This window comes from Struthio camelus, chromosome 20 (genome assembly GCF_040807025.1).
Source record: "Struthio camelus isolate bStrCam1 chromosome 20, bStrCam1.hap1, whole genome shotgun sequence".
NCBI classification, from domain to species: domain Eukaryota; kingdom Metazoa; phylum Chordata; class Aves; order Struthioniformes; family Struthionidae; genus Struthio; species Struthio camelus.
The window spans coordinates 6052192-6073109 of NC_090961.1; the positions used below are offsets into that span (position 1 = coordinate 6052192).

Here is a 20918-nt window from a genome sequence, read left to right on the forward strand (position 1 = left end):
AGCATGCCACCTAACAAAGTCCTAAGCACGTACCTACATCCACCCCTCTAAAGCAAATAATTTAAGTGAACGCATCCATCCCCTAAGGGGCAATAAGACTGCACACATGCTTGAAGTTGAACATGAATCTAAAAGCTATACTCAACCGGCCTTTGTCCTTCTCTCAGGGGTCAGTGCAGTTCTGGTCCCTGTAGAACCATCATCCAGCCTGCACTAAAACAGCATAAGCACTTGGACTACCACCACTTACTTCCACTGGAAACTCCCCAAGTCCAACTCCCCAAGTCCAGGGGAAGAACCAAACAGGGCAGGAATTTTATGATTATTTATTATCTGTGAAATGCTGGCAGTGTCCTGACTCTACACAGGACGCAAACTCTGGGCTTAAGTAAGAAAAAGCACTGTGGCCAAAATCATTTAGCCTCAAAGAGGTTAACAAACACGTTCTCAGGAAGATTTCAAGTGCTGCCCGCTGTGAGGACATTATCAAGGTGCAGGTGTGAGCCACCCAAACAAGGCAGACACGTAGCTCATTTCTTGCATCTGTAAAGCTTAATTTGGTTGCTGTACAAATACAGCTTGAGAATATGGCCAAAACACAGCTGTGGCCCTTGATTGCTAAAACCCAACCAATTGCAAGTAAAGTTTTTTTTTTTTTTTTTCAGGCAGGGAAGCAACATTAAAAAACGCCACTACTCATGGAATTTACAATTCTTTCCAACAGACAACATGTAAAAAATACTGGGAGGGAGATTCTTAAAGTATCGGCTAATTTCCATTTGAAAGGCATCAAGTCCCCCATGTTCACCAGATTGATATCAACATCTGACATGTATTGGAAGACATCCATATCAACTCCACCAGCCTGAACTGTAAGTAGCCAAAAACAAAGCCAGACAGGACATCTGTGATGTGGTGTCGTCCGATCATGACACGGGAAAAGCCCACGCAGAAGGCCCAAAGGACCAGCAGGATCCGGAGGGGGATGGCCAAGACCAGGTGGTTGAGGAAGAACTTGGAGAGCATGGCAGCTCGGCTGGCGTGCCCCGCTGGAAAGGCGTAAGTGTCCATGGTCAGGTAGTCCAACAAGCCAGGGCTGACATCATACGGGCCCTTCCGCTTGGCCAGCTTCTGCAGACCAGCCACAATCATGATGTCCAGCAGCAAGGCTACAAGACAAAGAAGGGAAGGAGGTCAGAGAGAGAAGCAGAGTAAAGGGCAGTTTTCAGGGCAGAACATATGCAGGTCTTGACTGTCTTTAAAGCCCTGCGTTCAATTCTAGCCAGCTGAGCATGGTTTGGTTGCACTCAGCCCCTGTTATCCTCAGATTAGCACTCAAATAGTAATTAACCCTCATACAACTAAGAAACAGTTGTCTGAGTTGCTAGCAGCACCTCGGTGTTTTGAAGAAGAGGGAGGGCAACATCCTTCTAGACGTCCCACTACCTTTCCCTCTCCTTTTGCTGAAGCGATGAAGACTCACGAGCCAATTTTCACTCGTTTCTAGTCACTTCTCGCTTTTTGTGGCCTTTTCCCCAGCTGCACTCTGCAAGTCAGCCCATGCAGCCTTCCTTCCCTGTGCAAATGTGGCTGTGGGCAGCAAACCTCCCAGCCTGAGCAACCGCAGACATGTGGCAGGAGAAAGAACATCCCTATCGCTGCAGGTTTCAATATCAAACAGCCTTTCTTCCTTAACTGCTTCTGGAGTGAACCCCATCAGCACTTGTCTTACTATCCTTTTCTTCATCCCTTCCCCCCTTCACCCTCCCCAACAGGTACTGCCAATTCTATTTCCTAGCACTGATTTTTTTTTTTTTTTAAATCCCCTCATCTGCTTTTCCCCAGCCCTTCTAATTAGTTAGAGTGCTGATTTCAGCTGCTCTCCAGGAAGGCACTGCAATGACAAGGAAATATATACTGTCGCGAGTGCAGCCCGCTCCGTCTGTGGGAATGCTAGAGGCCAGTCACCTGGTTCCCAGGCCCTGATAACGACTCTGAGAGCTGACAAGGTTTCAGGAGGATGGATGGGAGTGTGGCTGTGGGGAAGAGAAACGAGAGGGCACATCACAGGCAGGCGCTCCTCCTGGGAGCTGGCTGCGAGGCAGAGGCACTGCTCGACACCTCGCAGGAGCTAGGAAGCAAGGAGCTGTTGCGGCAGCTCTCCGCACCCACCTCCCACAACGTGCCACCGCTGTACACCCAGCCCCTATGCACCAACATGGAAAGGAGGTGACATTTCTTTCTGGCCAAACTCTCTCCTTAGAGAGGGGTATTCTTCTTCGCCACCACCAGGGCTTTGTGCACAGGAAAGGTGGACAGCAGAGCCTGCATTTTTGCTCACAACTCCCTGGACCTCCTGGCTAAGCCATGTCCTGAGCTCCCAGCACCACTGAGGAGCAGCAGAAAGGTCTGGACACCAGCTCCTTGCTAGTGGCAACAGCGGCGGTGGCACAGAGAGCAGCAGGACTCCTGGTTAAATACAGCAACAAACCCTGAGGCTGAGGTGAAGGAAAGCAGGCAGGAAAGGTTTACAGATAACGCCTGAAATGAGGTGGAGAGCTTTGAGGTTGCAGAGGGATGCAAGAATGCTCTTCAAGAAACAGGTCGAGCAGACTAGCGATGGGCTTGGGAGGACGAGGACAGCAGGTTCGTCTGCCCAGAGCGCGTCTGACACAAAAAGCAGACAGGGGAGAGAACTAGGGACAGGACGGCAGGCTGTTACGGGGGACCCTAACGCTATTTGAGCGGACCAGTTCTCTGTGCATTTTAAGACCTGCTGACTATTTTTTTTTTTTACTGATTGGGGCTGGGCGGGGGGAGAAAGGGAGGGAAGAATTTAAAAACCAGGCTGCAGAGCTCTGCACCAGCCATTCGGTGCTGTTTCCTGTTAGAGAGCGAACGCCGCCAGCCCAGCTTGCAGCTGCGCAGGATCGCCGCTCAGGCTGGCTGGGCATCGCGGGGCCGTCTCGCTGCGGCCCAGCAGCAATGCAGGTCACGCCAGCGCACTGCTCGCGTTCGGTTTCGTAAATCATCCCCTAGCCCAGCTCTTCACCCGCGTCAAGGTGACCCCGCTGGTCCTGATTCAGCAAAGCACTTCAGGAGCTGATTGTCAGAGCTCATCTGCTCTGTTGCCCGTTAGTCCTATCTTACCCGGGACAAGAGCTAGGCAAGACGTGAAGCTCTAGGAAGCCATCTCCTACCCAGGAGCACAGATTTGCGTGTTCATTTCAGAGAGATGACACATCAGCACTGCCAGGAGAAGACTCTGGCCCAAACTCCTCCTGCTGAACTCAGCAGCTTATTCCCTTGCTGAGGAACGCAGGCCAGGGCTTGGGAAGCAGGCCGGCTGGGCACCCCGAAGGAGCCCCGCGTCTCCCGTGGGATTCAGTACAGCCGCTACAGACCGTTCCCTACCAAATCTGTCCATAGCTCAGTAACACAAACATTTTGTGTTTTAATGACACAAACTGTTCTGTGTTATTTTGCACTTACAAGTCTTTCTTTTCTTGGTCAAAGGTGATGTCAGGGCAACTTGAGGGATGCAGGCATGTGCCTGCAGAGGTGTTCACAGCGTGGAGAACAACCTGAAGAGCAGTTGTAATAATCCTTTCATTTAGAAGAGGAATAAAGTGGACCTGCAGCACTGCTAGTTTTAATTTTTGTCAGAGAGTGCACAGAAAGTAGAAAGCTTCATTTGTCCACTTTTCAAGATCCAAAGGCATGACAGCGTTAAGACTGGGGGTTAATTTGCCATTAAAAGGAAGGGAAAAAAAAAATCTGAGTTTGGTGCTTCTTCTGTCACTTCCCCCCGCACTTTCTGTTCCCTCCGTGAAGCAACTTATTTGTGAAACAGCTTCAGCTGCCTGCGCTGCTCCAACCACCGCCCGAGGCGCGGGGGGTCCCGCCGCCGGCACCCAGCTCCGGGGAGCTCGTCCCCGCAGAGCCTTTGCAAAACACCGGCAAGCGACGCTGCACCTCTGCCCTGCGCCCCGGCTGCTCGCCCGCGGACGCGCTGTGCCAGAGTGAATCAGCACAGGGCACCGCTGCGCTTCTGACAGTGTCAGCAAGCGGCCCATCCTGCAGAAATAGATACAAATGGTGCCGTCACTCAGCAGCCACAGCCCGGCTCCTATTCCCTTGCAATTCCTTGACCTACATACCCGCTTGGACTTAGGCTGAACTGCTTTTTTTTTTTTTTTTCCCCCTCCACTGTTTCAGCTCGATGCAAACAAAATCCTCCCTCCTCAGCTGGGCACATTGCTGCAGAAAATACAGGGCTACAGGGTTACCGTTCCCGCGGCCCCCGCGGTCAGCCCAGCTGCGGGGGGGCGTCGCTTCGCTCCGAAAGGTGCCCGCTGGCTAGGGAAACGGTTGCAGCCGAGCATGTTAGCCACCTAGGCTGCAAACTGCACCCCCAAAACACAGCCCCAACCGTTTGCAAAGTGGAGGCTTCACCTTCCATCTACCTTTTCGCTGTCCCTAAAATGGAGAAAAATGCAAATTCTTCAGGCCAAGCGGACTGCAGGCTGGTGGAAATATAGCACCAGGAGAGACCTCGGAAAGGAGCCTGCCACCGACTTACTGCGCTGCACCCCGCACTGCTGCCTGGTGACAGACGGGGCTGTCGGACGGGGCGTGAGGATGGCAGAGTGCCACCTGACAGAGAGGTGAGAGCAGAATTGCCAGAAATTTGAATTTCAAGCATTTGCGCCATGCCCTTCCCCCAGATCCAGGGCGGGATCCAGGTATCACTAGAGAACTGTAAAACGCAGCAAAGCCACTAAGGGAAGGGACTAGTTCTCTCCCATTGCTCCCTTCACATTTTTTCTGAAAAACATCCAGAATCTTCCTTTTGGCCTGGCTATTAGGGGAAACAATCTCTCGGATTTCTCGTGCAAAACCCTCCAACTGCAGAGACGATCTATTAACATCTACAACTTCCTTAAGACACAAAACCAAAGAGCAAGTCTTGTCTGTCTGTGACAATTTTAGCATCAGAGATCACCTTGGTTTTGTAAATAGCCAACATCCGGCATCAGATGCACAGCAAATGAGCTGAAAGTGAGCCCCTCGGGCAGACATTTTATTTCTATTAATAAGAAGAGGAAAACAATTATCTGCTTTGCTCCTACCACCAAATGTTAGGAACCCATTAGAAGATGAAAGGAGAGCAGAGAAGCAAGTTCTACTCAGGCAGGGCACAAGGGCACACTTGGAAGTATTGCTGACTTAACAAAACAGAGCTGAAACCCAAACCTCTTTTAAGAGAGGTTTAAACAGCTGATGTCCCCTCTCACCACGGGGTCTGGTCCTTCCTAGTGCCTGAGGGGTGATGGCTGTTGCTGTCCCTTGCCGAAGGGGGTCTGAGACAGGCTGAGGACGGAGGGCTGCATGGGCAAGCACCGTCCGGGCAGGGGACGAGCCGCGGCGGGCATCACCTGCCTGCAGCCCCGGCTTGGGCTGCAGCCAGACGGCATCTCCAGGGACCAAGGCAGATCCCAGCTGAGATGTTTATATAAACAAGTCATCCAAACTGCAGCTGAAAAATACCCTGGGTGCAGGGTTGGCAGGGAGGAGGGAATGACAAGAAAAAGGGAGAAAGCCAAAAAAGCCTTTGGCCTTGTCTGTGCCCACAGCCACAATTCACATGGCTTCACACACATGGGACCTCTCGGACGAGCCAAGGCAGCTCTCCAGCGTCAGGGCTATGAGCTCAGGATCCAAAACAGGCGCAAGCCGGACTCAACCTCCCAGCGCCGCGGCTGGCCACGCGGGAGAGAGCGGAAAAGGGGAATTTAAACACCCAGAAGTGAACAGAGAGCACGTCCAGCAAGCTCCGAGCCCAGCCCGAGCGACCATTTCAAAGCAGAGGCAACCTAGGCAATAACTCATCGCCAGTGTTCCAGCAGAAGCCTGCAGCCTGGTCTCACCAGGGTCCTGCAGTGCTAGAGGCCACACAAACCCCACTGAGAAGACCTGTCCTACCATGACAGGCTACAACTGCTGTGGCCGCACGTAGGGCCAAAACTGACTTTGAAAGTACTTCGCTTCACAGATTAGACAACCTCACGCAGCTCTGAACTTCTGTCAAACGTCAGCACTTCCAGGAAAGAGTTTTTTTGCTCCACGCAGCAATTATAACTCACAATTTAAAAAAAAAAAAAATCTAAGTTGTTTCCACTTTAACTGTTTAGATTTTACTTACATGCCCCATCCTACAGCTTCTGAAAGGAACTTCCCAAACGTAATCTCCTACGGGCATCAGGCTCCCTGACCTGGAAAATGAGCCATTTGTAGTTTTGTTTCGTTCACATAAAAAAGCCATGCGGGTTTCAAAAGCCTCTTCCCCCTCTCTCCGGTGGCGCTGGTGGCAGCTGGAGGAGCTCCGCTCCTCTGGAAGCGGATTCCTCTACTTCATTTTCTTCTCAAAACGTGGCAAGATTAGGTGTAAGAACGGACAAAAGGCACAGATGGCACGACACGTTTAAGAACCAATGAATCAGCCGCTGCAGTGTTTTGGGGGGAGGTTATTTTTCGGCTGAACAAGCAGCAGAGAATGCTGGGCTCTGGGTGCAAAGGGGGCCGGAAGAAGAGGCCACGGAAAGGTGAAAATATGGCGGAAATCAGCATCATGCAATTAATTAAAAAACAACAACAACAACAACAACAACTAAAAATAGATTTGCTATATCCGAGATGACTAGAAACAGCCCCGAGCGCAAGCACAGGCTGCCTGGAGTTCTTCCCTTGGAAATACTGTGCCCTTGGGAACCGGGCAATTTGTATCTCCGAATCAATTACTTAGCATGGCTGCTTCCCCGACCGCCTGCCACGCGGGCGCTGCGGACGAGACGCCAGCGAGAGGGCGAGCGCGGCGCAAAGGGCTTGCGCCGCAGAGGCGTGAGGCCTCGGCCGGGTACTCGCCTCTGAACGGTGCTTGTCGCAGACCTGCTGATCTGCTTCCCTGCTCCTGCTGGCTAAAAGCCACTGCTGTGGACAGCGCGCCGATGGGGAAAATGAGCCGGATCAGCTCGCGCCAAGTCGCCAGAACGGCTCGGCCGCCCCTGAGAAGGGCTCCGACGACTCGCCGTGCCCTCGTGCACTGCTACACCAGCGCGCATCACGCCTCCCGGCAGCGGGAGATGCTGCACGGGGACGGCACCCGCGCGTCCCACAATCACCCGTCGCAACGCGCGCCTGGGCGCTGCTGCACCCCACGGCAGCACCGGATGGCATGAGCCAGGTACACCCTCGTGGGTGGGTCACTGGCAGCTCGCGACAACACCCTGTTGGTGGAGGCCACAGCACAGCACAGCGGGGCTGGAGGGCCAGAGCAGGTGTCCCTGCTCCCCCCGGCCAGGTAGAAAAGAGCGCACAAACTCATGAAATGAGCCCACAAACTCATTCGGATTCAGCCCTGCTTCAGCTTGTATTTACACCCCACTGCCTTCAATAAGGCAAATCGGCAAAAAGGTTTGGGGCTGATTCTCTGATGCCCCCAGGGTTTCCAACCATCACATCTTAAAGTGTTTCAAAGACCCAGGTCATTTAGGCCTCCCAGCATCCCTGCACACATGGAAATGGAGCACCAGACCAGAACTGGGCTCCAGGGGGAAAAGCAGGGCTTCCTTCCAAAGGGAGGAAGAAGAGAAAGCTCATATGATCCCCCCTTCTCCATTCTCCCTCCCAGCATCTCCTGCTCCAACCTGACCAAGTCTGGCCTGGACCAGGGACCGACCGGCTCCCTTTGCCCTCTACTACTCCCAGCTACTCACCTTGCTGTCTAAGGCTCCTCCACTGTCCTCCTTCCTGACTACTGCTCTTGTCAAGGTGCATTAGAGGCAAACACACTCATCCGTTTCGAAGGACTTCCCTTTGGGCCAGAGCCTTGCTCAGCTTCCCTGGCAGGGCGGGCTCGGCATCAGTGAAATAGCTATTGTCTCTTTTGAGCTCTGAACCAGGGGCAATGGGAAGCTGTTCCTGGAGTGACAGGCATAAGTATGACTCATTTCCCTTGTTTATTCTCCTTCTTCCCATTTAACAACCCTCGCACTTCTTTTCTCTTTCAGTCTGCATTCAGGCTCTGGAACATTTTGCCTGCTAGCTCTGCACAGGGGGTTGGTTTTAAGCTTATTGCAGTTTCCCAAAGGACAGCAAACTGTTCAAGGGATGCAGGGCTCAAACAGCCCTTAGCACCAAACAGCCAGCCAGGACCTCATCTCCTAGACCCTTACCAGCGTGAAGGGAGCTGATCTGATTGGTGGTCTGACAAAGACCCTGTGCAGGTCACTGGAAATATTCCCTGTGCCTGCTCCAGGAACAGTCAAATGGGTCCCAGCCTCTCACTGGCTGTCCTCTACGTGAAGGGACACTGCAGACTCGCAAGTCTGCCCTGCAGTGAACAGCATGCGTTTGCTATAAGGAAAGCAGGCAAGGAAGGGAACGGGGGGCAGGGAAACCAGGAGAGCTGGACTCCGCTTGCTGTTCAGGGATGCCTGAGCTCATCAGCCATGAGGAGATGAGAGGTGAGAATGGCACCCACCAAAGGACCAGGGACTTTAACTGCAGTATCTGGAGAGGACAACAAGAGGTGGATTAGCAGCCTGATGTGATGAAGAGGAATATTCAATGCCAGGCTGGACCTGTGCCCAGGTGTTGGATGTGGGGAGTGGGCCTCTGTGCTGTTCCCTCTGCTTAGCACCCACTATGGGTCAGTCATGTTGGGTTAGACACTTAAATGTTTCCACCTCCCTGGGCAGGTGTGCTGCAAACTTGCTGAGATTTCAGTGGGCAGTGCTGAGGCTGGAAGGGGAGCAGGGATAGAGGCTCCACATGCCGAGTTTTGCAAAGAGGGGATGGGGAGAGGTCAGGGAATTGCGTCTAAGCCGGGAACATTTGTCCCGAGCTGTCCTTTCCTTCCCTGCTGGAACATTATCCGCCCTGTTTAGCTCAGAAAATCTCCAGCCTCACAGTGGGAAAATGAAAGGGAAAAAATAGATGCATCTGTCCCCAAACCATCTCTGGGGCTCTTAGCTTAGCAAGCTCTGCTGCATACGGACTGATCCATCTGCCAGTGCAACTCCCCATCCTCTCTGTTGGGTCTGGGCTGCTGAGCCCTGAGGCTCAACAGGATGAGCTTGTCTGTACTGCCTGGGCATTTAATCTACTCAGTGACCTTTAACAGCAATGGGCAATACTGTCTGAATTTTCACCACACAGATGCCAAAGAAAAGTATCACAATACATGAAGCACCTCCATGTTACTGTTAGAGAAGGGGCAGTGGGGTCCCGTGGGATCTTGTGATGGTCTTTCTCTCTCTTTCCTCCTCAACCCGCCACTTCCCTGTTAATCTAGTCTTGCTTGGAGGCTGCCATAGGAGATTGCAGAATCCTACACATATACATGTGTGCGTGTGTGCGTGCATGCGTGCGTGTGTGTGTGTATGTTAGTATAAAGTCACAGATCTGCAGAGAACTATGCCTCAGAATATTATGGTTTGCTTCCCTACCAGGCTAAAGCTGACTTCTTGCTCACCTTCAGGAGTGGAGAAGTGACCCTGGCCTCCCCTCTTTCCCTCCTCTCGTGGCAAGTGACCCATCCGCAGCCTGCCACACAGCTCTCAATGATACATCTGCACCCGTCGGCACTGTTTTACTTGATGGCGATAAATGCTTAGTGACAGCACCAAAGATCCAACCTACTGGTTAGAAGCTGGATACAGAGCCAGCTGGTAATGGATGAGGACGAGGACTCGTATCATCGAGACAATAGCTGGACACAACAGATACAGTGATCTGCAGCTCTGTGGTGCTCCAACCTCTTTCCAGCATGCAAAGAGAAAGCCAGTGTCCTTCTCTTCCAGTCTGAACACCCACAGTTACCAACTTTCAGGATGCTATGACCAAGGCAGAACACTCTTAATATTTAGTATTTCAAACCAAGCACAAACTGTACGCGTTATGTGCAAGCATTAACCAGGCAGATACTCTGTGACAGCAAATCCATGCAGCTGGACTGCAGCTAAGTAAACGAATGCTTGCTGCATCGGATGCAAGATCACCATCAGATGGTGATTTGGCTCTAGACACAATAGGTGGACTTCATCAAAACTACCACTTTGGATAGATCAACACATTCAATCCCCATCACACTAAGAAGGTGTTTGGATCTGGAAAGACCATCAGTCTAACAAGATCAACCTGTTTAACCTTTTTAGCTTAACAAATAGAACGTGAAGAGGTGACTTGATCACTACCCAAAAACTGAGATGCAGAAGAGGTATTGGATAAAAGAACTCTTCAGCTGAGGAGACAAAGGCACGGAGAGGCAGTGGAGGGAAGGGAAAACTCAACAGTTCCGACAACATCACCATCACTTGGCATTTTTTATCAGATTGGACGTTTGGGTCTTTTCCCTTAACAAATTGAACAGGAATAAATTAAGGGATGTGCTACAGTCTGTTTTTTTGCCATGAGTTAGATCAATGATCCAAATGTTCTTTGCTGGCTTTGCAGTCAATGAATCACTAAATTTGGCCATCCTCACCAGATGGATCAGAACCAGAACCCAAGACACTGCTTCCCTCAAGATTTAATGGAGCTGCTCTCTGGAGCATCTCTGGTAATTTTATTGAAAGTTCCATAATATTTGTTTTTCCCCGAAAGCCCAATTGCAAGATTCAAATGATTTTTTAAGCACCTCAGTTTTTATGAAATCCTTGTGATCACAGAGAAATGCTTGAATGTTCCTAAAAGTTCCAACACCAGAAGACAAATAAAGTGAACTTAAATTGGGGGCGTTCCTTGAGCTATGATTTTGATTTGGCATGGGGGAAGTAGGTTTTCTTCCCAACTTTTTAAAAGCTGGGGTTGGCACTACTGAGACAGTCTTCCTGAAAGCATTCTTGGCAGAGGGGTTTTTATAGTAGGCACAGCTATCTGATTTCTTCCATCTTTTCAGTAATAGTCTGTGACTGTGCTTCTCTGGCTGTTTGGCATTTGCCGGAAAAGATTACGATCAGGAGAATCGATACATTCCATCACAGACGACAAGCAAGGAGGGAAAACATTGCTTGGGGTTGCTAATCAATCAACATCTACAGTTGGGATGGATGGAGTGTTCCAGGGAAAGAGGTCAGAACCCCTCTCCTAAGTGCCCCCATATATTTTGGCAAAGATCTTACCAAGAACTCCTCAAGAGCAAGTGCTCCCCCTCCATCTGCAGTGGTGCTCCTGCCAGGTTCCCAGTCCCGTTTCAGCAGTCTCCTGTTTCCTTGCCTTGGAAAGCCTGATTGCAAATCCTAAACAAGTGCTCTGTGATGGGCTGGCTGCCTGCCCAGAGACTGCATCAGAAATTCTGCTTGATGTATCAAACTCCGAGCAAGCAGGGGGAAGGAAGGAAAGCCAAGGGAGGTAAAGAAAGGGTACTGTAGACAACCCCTCTTCCCTGCTTCCCTCTTCCCAGGAGACCAGGGAAACACCAGGCATATTCCCTTCCCTTTGACCTATTCATAGACAGAAGGCTTTACACTACATCTTGCTGGATTTGAACCACAGGAAAACAACAACAACAAGAGCGACCAAGGATGCCAGATGCAGCAGACTCATCAGTCATGTCATACTGTTCTCATCTACTCAGAGACCACATGTCTCATGAGATCTGTCTAGGTCCACCAACCTAGACACATGAGATGTGTCTAGGTCCACACTCCCAAGCCAGACTCTATCAACCATCAGCAGTGTAGGCATTACAGCATTACAGATACTTTGATACTAAGCATCAAACCAACCCCACACATCCCAGCAGAGATCCCGTTCTGTGGGGCGACAGAAGACGTGCTGAGGAAGCTCTGACAAGTGAGGCTCAGGGAACCTTGGGCAGTCCCGCCAGTCAGTATTGTCTACTTGGAGGGCAAAGTGGCTTCACTTTAGAGTCTGCCATATCTGCTGAGCTGTTTAGTCATACTGTGAACTAGTGAATTGTGAATTTAACCATTTTTGGGCAGGCAGGGAAAAGGAAAGGAAGCAGTGTGTTTGGTCAAGGACCCAAAACTTCAGAAACTCCTAGAGGAGTCCCTGGGCAGCACATTCAAGCTAAGGAGACCTGAAGATGCAAGCACTACTCTTCCAAAGCATGGCAGCTAGCAGCTGCAGCACAGAGTTTTCCCAATGACCACATGATATTCAAAGTTTCAATGCAACCTGGAGGTGGCTTTGCATTTGTACTGTCTCACATGGCAACAGAAAAGCGAGAAAACCTTTTCTGTTTTAAGCCAAAAGTGGCATTCACTTTTTATAGGATCTCAAACGTTTTGGTGACAGAAAGACCAGTTTTTAGGCTCCCGAACTGTCAAAGGATCTCAGGGTCGAGAGACATCTGGAAACTGTGCCGGTTGATGTTAGTCGCCTACTATTTCATCCTCGTGCCCTTTTAAATGGAGCTTCTTTTCTCAGTAAGAGTTTGACCCAGAGCACTGAGGAGTCAGTGGAAGAACTCCTACTGACGTCAGAGGGCTCTGCATCATGCCAATGCTATTCTTGCTTACTCCCCGCTATGGCTTCCCTTCATTAGATGTCACAGCACGAGGACGGTCTCTTTCAAAGGCAGAGGGGGGAAAAGGCAGCTAGAGCTGTGCTTTTAAAGCGAGGTTAGTGCAATCTTCACCTTCTCCTGAGGATAAACTTCTGACAGAAAAAACCCTGGGACCATGTTACAAAGCCTGTATCCCATCATAGCCAGCTCTTGCATACAGGTCATCCCTTTCCTGACATGCCTATATGGAATAAAACGTCTCTATGTCCCCCACAAAAAGCTCACTGAGAAGCAAGGGCCTAAACCTAATATTCTCAGCTTCCATCACCAACCAAAAGTGTGATTGCTGTTTTTTGGTGACAGGGTGAAACACGAAGGCTGACCACAGCCAAGTGAGCTAATAAGTAGTCACAAAACAAGATACCATAACAGGACCACATGCAAAAGGAAGAAGAGAGAGAAGAGCAAGGTCCTCAAGCATGCAAGGTCAGGAGTGGAGCCTGGATCTAAGGCAAATCACATCTAGAGCTCAGTCTGGTCACTGGTGGGACATCAGTCCATACTGCTGGGATGGGCCCTGCTCAACTGAAAAAGCAACTCCTGTAACATGTCTCAACCTCCAGAAACAAGAATACTGACCACCGCAAAAAAAAAAAAAAAAAAGGACTAGCAGGAGAGCCAGCGAGATCAGATCCCATCTTCAAGGCCTCTAGGTCAAATTAGTGCAAGGAAATGGGGACAGCGGCAAGAAAGTTCCTCATGGGAAGAAAAAAGCAAGATCAAACAGCAGCAGGGAGGGAGACAGCACTCCATTATGCAGCTGCTGAGAAGAGGAGCCAGTGCCTGTTCAAGGAGGTGGAAAGGGGGTAGATTTTGTTTTTTTCTCAAGGATATCTTTAGGCCCTGATTCACATTGCAAACATAACCTCTGGGTTAAAATCTTTCTGTTTTTCTCCACCTGGCCAAGCCACCAAAGCAGATGACCATAGATTAAATAAAAGACATCATTGCTGATATCTGCCTACGCATCACAGACACCTTTTTCGTGTGACTGGACAACGCTCTGCCTTGTGCAGGCCTGGGGCGGCCAGGGGCCTGCTCCTACTCAGTGGATGAGACCAGCAGCCAGAATTACTCCGTCCCTCTTAGCTTTTTGCCACATATATCACCCAGAGTACTCAGGATCAGCCTGAATCTGCCAAGATGGCTAAGTGCAGGATTCATCTAAAAGGTCAATCACCACAAAGTCCTGCTTCCTGACCACATCCCGTGGCTGGGAACAGTTAGAGGAGGAAGAGTCACAAGGCTGCTGTCCCTTGTGACTAGGGCTGGGCTTTCACTTTGGGGAAGGAGGTTTGCCACTCACCTAGCAGCAGGTTCATGAGGACCTCTTGGCCTGCCAGCGTGCTACTCTTCACCAGGCAGATGAGAGTGCCTGCAATCCAGGGGATCCCATGCCCTGTTATCCCAAGGAGGTTAATCATGGAGCGGGCACCACCCCAGGACGAGGCTTTGTTGGCACACACTCCCAGCCTCTTGGACATGCAGATGTCGATGGCCAGCAGGGAGTTGAAGGCAATTCCTTTGAAGGAGGGGTTGAGCTGCATGCAGTCCTCTTCGGGCAGCTGCTGGGATTGCCTCCGCTCCTTGGGATTGCTGTTCTGGGCACCAGCTGCTCCAGCCTGGCCGCTCTGCTTTCTGCTGGAGCTCCTGCTCTCCTGGTTTCCTTTGAAGGGCTGGTTCAGGGAGAGGAACTCAGCCCTATTGAGGACATTGTTCCTGTCTCTTGCCCTGGACCGCATCTGGGATGCTGGCATTGCAGTCTCTCTCGCTAGATGGAACCTGCTTTTCAAATACCAGGAGGGAGAGAAATCCCTCTTCTCCCTGCAGACAGCTTCCCCCTCTCCCACCCTCAAGAGTTACGAATTTGGGAAGCTAGAAAGGTTCCCCTCTGGTGCAGTTGCCCCAGCACAGCCTGCAGCTGTTAAATATAGAGTAAGGAATGCACATGGCTGTTTACTTCATGGGCCTAGCAAGCTTGGAAGGAAAATTAATGCCAGGCTTGGCAGCCACTCCAGTGCCAGGGAAAAAGGTTAAACAGCCAATAGATTGGAAGAAGAGGAGGGAAATTCTTTGTGCCAAAGGTTGGTTGCTTCTGGCCTGGTCTATTTAAAACTTCCAATTGCTTATGCCCCAGGGTTGCAAGGGAGACTGGGAAATGTAGTTTTTTTCACCATAAGTCACATTTTAATATGTGAGAGTCAGAGCTGGAAGAAATCAGGGTCCTCCACACCTCCCCAGGAAAGGCCAGTATTGCTCCTGTGGCAGGTTGTCCAGCCCAGCTTTAAAATCTCCAAGGACAGGCCTTCCCTGGGGGCTTCCCGCAAGGGGATCTATGCAGATAGGGTCCCCCTGCGTTGTCTGTTCTGCAACAGCTCATCCCCTGTCGGGGCACCCTAGATAATACTTTTCTCTCCACAGCATACATATCTTTCAAGCATTAGCAGTCCCATCCTCTTTCTCCCTTCCTTCCCCCTCAGGGGTACCTTCCGCAGTGTCCTCCAGTGCTAACCCTGTAACCGGGCCCAAGGAGAAGCAGCCCCTGCCTTTTGATTAAAAGAGACACTGCTCTGCTAATGAATGCCCATCCCCCTGCACTGAGCGTGGCCTAAATACTGCACATGTTTCTGCCGTGTCAGCCAGCATCACAGATCCCACAGTGAAAGCAGGGGACAGGCGGCGCCTACATCCCTGAACCGTGATGTGCTCAGCAATGCAGGTAGCGGCCAGCTGCAGCGGAGTACGCACCATTGTGGCCCTCAGGAAGGGTAGAAGGAAGGCTTCCCTGGCATGGGCTGGACACTGCTGGCTTACGTCAAGGGCTGGGAAATCCTGCTGCAGCGGGTGAGAAAGAACTGCAGTCCCTCTTGCCCTTGTCTGGTGGCCCTTGCACTCCACGGCTTCCTCTGTGCGTTGCAGCCCTTGACCTCCCACCTCGGAGCTCAGCACAGCAGCTCAGATGAACCCTTCTACACAGCTCGCACCTGCAAGGCAGCAGTGCTGGCAAGCCCCTATGAAAACCTCCCTTCTGTGCTCCTAGCCCTGCCCTTCCCCAGCGGTGCCTAGGCCCTGGTTTTACAGGTCTGAGTGATTTAGTTATGCAGCCCTGAATCCACGGCCACATGAATCTACGCCTCGGGCCCCTCTGTCTATTGGTCTCTGCTGGCAGCTCCTTCTGCCTGAAGGACTACGGCCTCTTGCAGCAAATGCCTGAGCCAGATTCACCCCAGGCCCCCAGCGGTTCCAGGCGGATATCGCTGAGCTACCTTCCCTGGGGCAACAGTGTGTTGCTGTTCCTCACCACCCACACCTTGGAGAAGCTGGAAATCCTACATGGAGAGAAAAGTGCAAAAGATTAATATTGCATCAAGGAACAGAACAGGCACATTTCTTTGTTCCAGTGATATTTACCTACACAAATGCTAGGTTATAAAAGTCAGTATTTGTACAGGTTGCATTAGGAATCAGGCACCTACATATCTTTAAAGGTCTTGTCCAAAATGCACAGGAAAACTTAAGTGCTATGACAAGTTTGTACTTTCTTTGCACTTTTTATGAAAAGTTCTCAAAATGCTCTGGATGAACTGCACGTCCAGCCTGTGCCCATCTTACAGACAAACGGGTCCTGACAGGCTAGTCCAACACTTAGCTGAGCAAATCAGCGTTAGAAATACTAAGGAGCTTTGACTCTTAGGTTTTACTCATATCTTCCTCCCCTGTGAATCAAAGGAAAATAACATGCATCAGCTTATTTATGAATCATATCCTCCAAAAGCCTGCCACTATTATGTGACGGTATCTTAGCTAGAAGAAGAGCAGGTCTTCCCCTCTCAGCCATCCTTACCCTTCCCATAAACTATTACTCCTTTCAGCTCAGGCAGCAAATTACTATTTGAGGTTGAGACAGCCCAGGAGTATGTACAGATACTGCTGCATCGCTGGCACGTATGGGCTCTCATTTGATCATGGGCTAGGCAGCTGCGTTCTTACACTATCGGAGGATTCAGCACCTCCATTACCGCTGTTATCCCGTCCTGAGGTTCCAGGGCACGTGGAAGATCCCAGCCCGCATGACGCTAGCTAGCGAGATAACTGGAGTCACTGCTTCAGCTTTACTATAGCTGTCACTTCCCTGCTGGACGGCCTCACTATTCCTTCTGCCCACTGCCTGGCCAGTGCTGCACGGGGCTCCTTGCAGTTAAACACTTTTGGACAGAAGGTTAAAGTGATGGTAACCAAAAACCTGCAGAAACAGAAAGGCTTGTTGCTGCCACTGCGCCGAGGGGCACTGAGCATGTTCCTTCAGAGTTGTCACTGGGAAAAAATACCTTGAAAGCATTAGGAGCTAATTTAATCTGGTGCCTGTCATTTCTGCTGCCACCATTCCCAGGTATGGGGGAATTTCTCTGCCTTACGTGCAGTTTCTACAGCCTGCGCTCAGGAATCCAGCCTTATGCACAAGCACATGTGATCAGCGGGGAAGGAGGCAGAGGAGGAAGCACAGCCCAGAACAGACATTGCTAACATACCCCTGTCAAAAGTGGAACAGGAAAGGAAAGCAATTTGGTCTCCCGTTTGTGAGCAGAGAAAGCAAGGCCACCGCGTCGGGCTTCCTTGCCGGTTACCCTGCAGACAGGCAGGCTGCAACCGCCAATCGCAAGCCAGAGAAACCGAGCTCGAGCGAGAAACATTCCCGATCCCTGCACTGGGGCCACGTCGTTCACAGGCACACGGAACGCAGTCCTGCTGCAGGCAAGGGGGAAGAGATGCAGCAAGCTTAGAGGAGATGCACTGTGCTCGGAAAACAGTCAGAAAACCACGGATTTAAAAACATTACCGATAAACGTTCAGAAAGGCTCTTTGCTGGGGTGGGTACTGGGCTGGGCCAGCATGGTGTGCAGCTGCCTGGGGCGGCGGGGCTATTTCGGGCCTGCAATGCGATCCACGCGGGGTTTATTTTAGCACCTTGGAGAACTCCCAGCCGGACAGATTCCGGCACGCTCCACGCTCCGCGTCCGCCCGGGCCCGCACCGTCTCCCAGCCCCGCCAGCCCTTCGCCAGCAGCATCCCCCGCCTGCCCTGCCTCCCCCGAGTGCCCGTGGTGCTGCAATCCCCTGGGCACGGGGCCTGAGGGCTCCCGGCCAGAATTCCCTGCATAGCTGCCGCGGTGCACGGCCTCAGCTGCCAGCGCCAGCCCCACGCACCGCACCGGAGACGCAGGCAAGCGGGAAGCAACAGCAACGTCCCTTTTCCCTGCGAATCACCGACACCTTTGGAGTGTCCGAGCCTCCAGCAGCAGCTAGCCAAGAAACAGCAGCAGCAGCAGCAAACACTGGCAGCCAAAGTGCTTACAAGCAAAGCCTGCGGTTTTCCTGGATGAGATTTTTTTTAGGGGCAGAAAGGAATACTCGGCCAAAATAAGCTATCATATTCTGCAATATTAATGGCAAACATGCGGCAACGCTAGTCAGGCCTGTTAGCACGGCTTATCATAGCCTTTGGAGGGTTATTTTTGTTTGTTGTTGCTTACATGAAGAAAGGGAGACCCTGCATTTCACTCAACCTGGAAAATGGGCAGAAAGGGCATTAAGGCACAACGTATGGGCCATGCTTCCAGGGGGGAGTAAGAGCAGGCATGGAGCCTGGTAGTGTTGTGGTGACACATGGACAGCTACACCCAATGAGTGGCAGAAGGGAACGCAACTCAGCGTCAACAGATACTCCTAATTGCTACTTATCACAGCTCGGCCCCAAAAGTCAACCTCCAACAATTTTTTCAGAGCGCTCCACGCTCCTGGGCACGAGAACCACCCTGTGCACAGCGTACTGCAGCCACTCGTGGAGTGGAACAGGCTAATTCCTTAATCATACACAACAGCGCCATGGGACAGGCACGGCCAAAAAACAAAGAAAACTCCAGCTGAAGAGGAAAAGCTGATTTAATTAGAATAAGGTGATGCAACTTCCTAGCTGACCAGAACACCGTGAATAGCCTGATATGTTCAAGCAAGACCCGGCTGAAGCTTCAGTGAAACTAGGTTCTCATAACATGCTGTTTCACAAAATTCATAGTGCTCTGAGAAACTGTGACTAGCTTGTTTGAAAAGCGTGAAAGAGTCTTGGAAATGTCAAAGTGTTTCAGCACCTTCTGGAGGTTGCTGAAGCAACTGGATTTTTCATTTGGAGATGCTCATTTCTTTCTTTTTAGTACTGTGTTATAGTAAGTTGCTTGTTTGTAACTTGAGCGCGTTTGTAGTTTTCATATTTGTTGCAGGGCTGGTAACAGTAATTGGGCCCTCACGGAGACGTTTGTGAAGTTTAAAGCAGATAAACATTTAGCCAATGCTTTGAGAAAGGTAGAGAACAAAAATATAACAATATACTATGTTGCCTCCACCCTCTCCTGCTTATTTCCTCAGAAATCTCCCATCCGGAGACTACATCTCTACCTAATTGGCTTAACTTGACAGTTACGCAGGCTAAAAGGGGATGGTTGCAAAATGTAGAAGGTTGCATCCTCTCTTAGTCAGGCTGAAGCTCATTGCTGCCAAGAGAGGAGCATAGAGAGTTTAAAGTCCAGTCACGATAGGAGAGAACTTATCACCATTCCTGCTCGATCAAGGGTTGCTCTCTGCTCCTTGTCATCCCTTCGTCCTGGAATCAGGGTAAAGTGCCCTGCGGTGCCATTCCTCACTCCCAGCAACCTGCTGGCCAAGGAAATCTTCCCAGTGCTTTCTGCTCCGCCATATGCTATGCACCTGGGATTCCCAGTAGTGCTCTACTGCACAAAAAGGCAAAGGGAGGAAGCAAAACTATCTCAACATCTCACCAGTGTGGAGGCTCTTCATGCTCCTGGCCACAGTAAGATGAGGAGGGAAGGAGGGGACAAAGCTGCAAGACAGGAACGGGGAAAAACAAGTCCCAGACAGACGGTGACTTGCGCTGGTAGGGCTGAGCACTAGGGAGGTGCAAACTCCCACGCGCTGAGGTCCTAGATCCAGCAGGATCAGCAAGGAGAGAATTTGCCTCCCGTTCTCCTGTGATATTCATGTTTCAAGATCACCTGGTACCTCCAGCCTTTCACATCTGTTGGAAGGCAGACAACCTGCGCATGGGTGCTGTAAAACACCAGGCACTATGTGAACCAATCAAGGTCACTATGACGGTGGGGCAGGAAGGAATAAAAGACACAAAAGAAAGCTAAGGTGGATGCGCACACCCAGAGCTGCGCCTAATGCTCAACGTACAGCAGCTATTACCGAAAATGTGATGATCACAGGCAGCTCACATGGTGCTGAGCTTCCTTGAAAATCAGATCCTTGGCCAGCTGATAGCCAGAAGGAACAGCCAGTAACATTACTAGTAAGCCTGTCTGTAACAGAAGTTTACAACTTTCCCACAGGCCATCGCTGCCTCAGATGCTTCTTGTTGTCCATCTACTCCAGCTACTCCTTAGTGCCTATGCTGCTATGGAGAGTGTTATATTTCTAGTCGCTTGAATCACAGCCCACCCAGGACTAAAGGGTTTTGCAAGCAAGGAGAGCATCCCTTTACTGGATCTACCAACCAAGCTCCAGCCAGGAGAGAAAAATCTCAATTTGCATAACCAAGAGAAAATACATTGCATTTAAGCTAAAAGAAAAACAACTGATTTTTACTTCAAAAAAAACTACATTACCCACAATTCATAGATATGTGGGAGGAAATGCTGTTTTTGCAAAGGAGGTTTAGCTCCAACAGCTGCAGTTTAAAAGAGAAATACAGGGGGAGGGATGGGACTGAGAGAAGGAGGGAGGAAAGAGAGGCAGGGAGAGAGGGGGAGATTGAGACCTGCTGCTAATCCTGCAATTGGCCTGGGCTGGGGGCAGGCTCGGAGGAGAAGCTGTCATGCGGGGATCGCTCGCGGGGCAGCCCGCAGGAGCGGCCGGGCTGCACGGCAATGCCCGGGGCCCCGCCGAGGCGGGGAGCGAGTTTCTGCAAAGTTTGACCCGGCTGCCTTTCTGATGCGGCGGCGGCGGCTGGAGCAGAAGCCCCCCAGCCCTGAGCCGCCGGCGAGGCTGAGACCGGCGCCGTCCCTGTATGCATGAATGTATTGCGGGAGAGGAAGCTTGCGGCAGCCAAGAGGCGGAGGGACCGAGCCTGCCTGTCTCACCTTCCCGGGCATATAGCAAAGAAGAGAAGGAAGAAAAAAAAAAAAGAAAAAAAAAAAAGAAAAGCGAGAAGGAGCGAGCCGCCCCCCCCCCCCCCCCCCCCCGCGCCAGCACCTCGCCCCCGCGCAGCGGAGGGGGAGCCCGGCGCGGCTCGCTGCGCGGCGCCGGCGGCGCGG

The 20918-nt window shown here is 51.2% G+C and overlaps 1 protein-coding gene across 10 annotated transcripts in view; it reads right to left on the reverse strand.

The window, feature by feature from the left end:
- Window positions 1–310: 310 nt before the first annotated feature.
- PLPP7 (phospholipid phosphatase 7 (inactive)) overlaps window positions 311–20918 on the reverse strand; it is a 35015-nt gene continuing 14407 nt past the window's right edge. For 9 of the 10 annotated variants that reach the window (XM_068914261.1, XM_068914266.1, XM_068914262.1 and 6 more), the window contains 3 exons: window positions 15859–15921; window positions 13899–14374; window positions 311–1169 (listed from right to left, as the gene is read on the reverse strand). In XM_068914261.1, coding sequence (XP_068770362.1) covers window positions 805–1169; window positions 13899–14374; window positions 15859–15921 — 904 coding nt within the window. In that variant the 3' untranslated portion in view covers window positions 311–804. Of the gene's footprint in view, window positions 1170–13898; window positions 14375–15858; window positions 15922–17429; window positions 17523–19196; window positions 20838–20918 lie in introns of those variants that run through there. The other variant, XM_068914256.1, reaches the window with a different exon arrangement.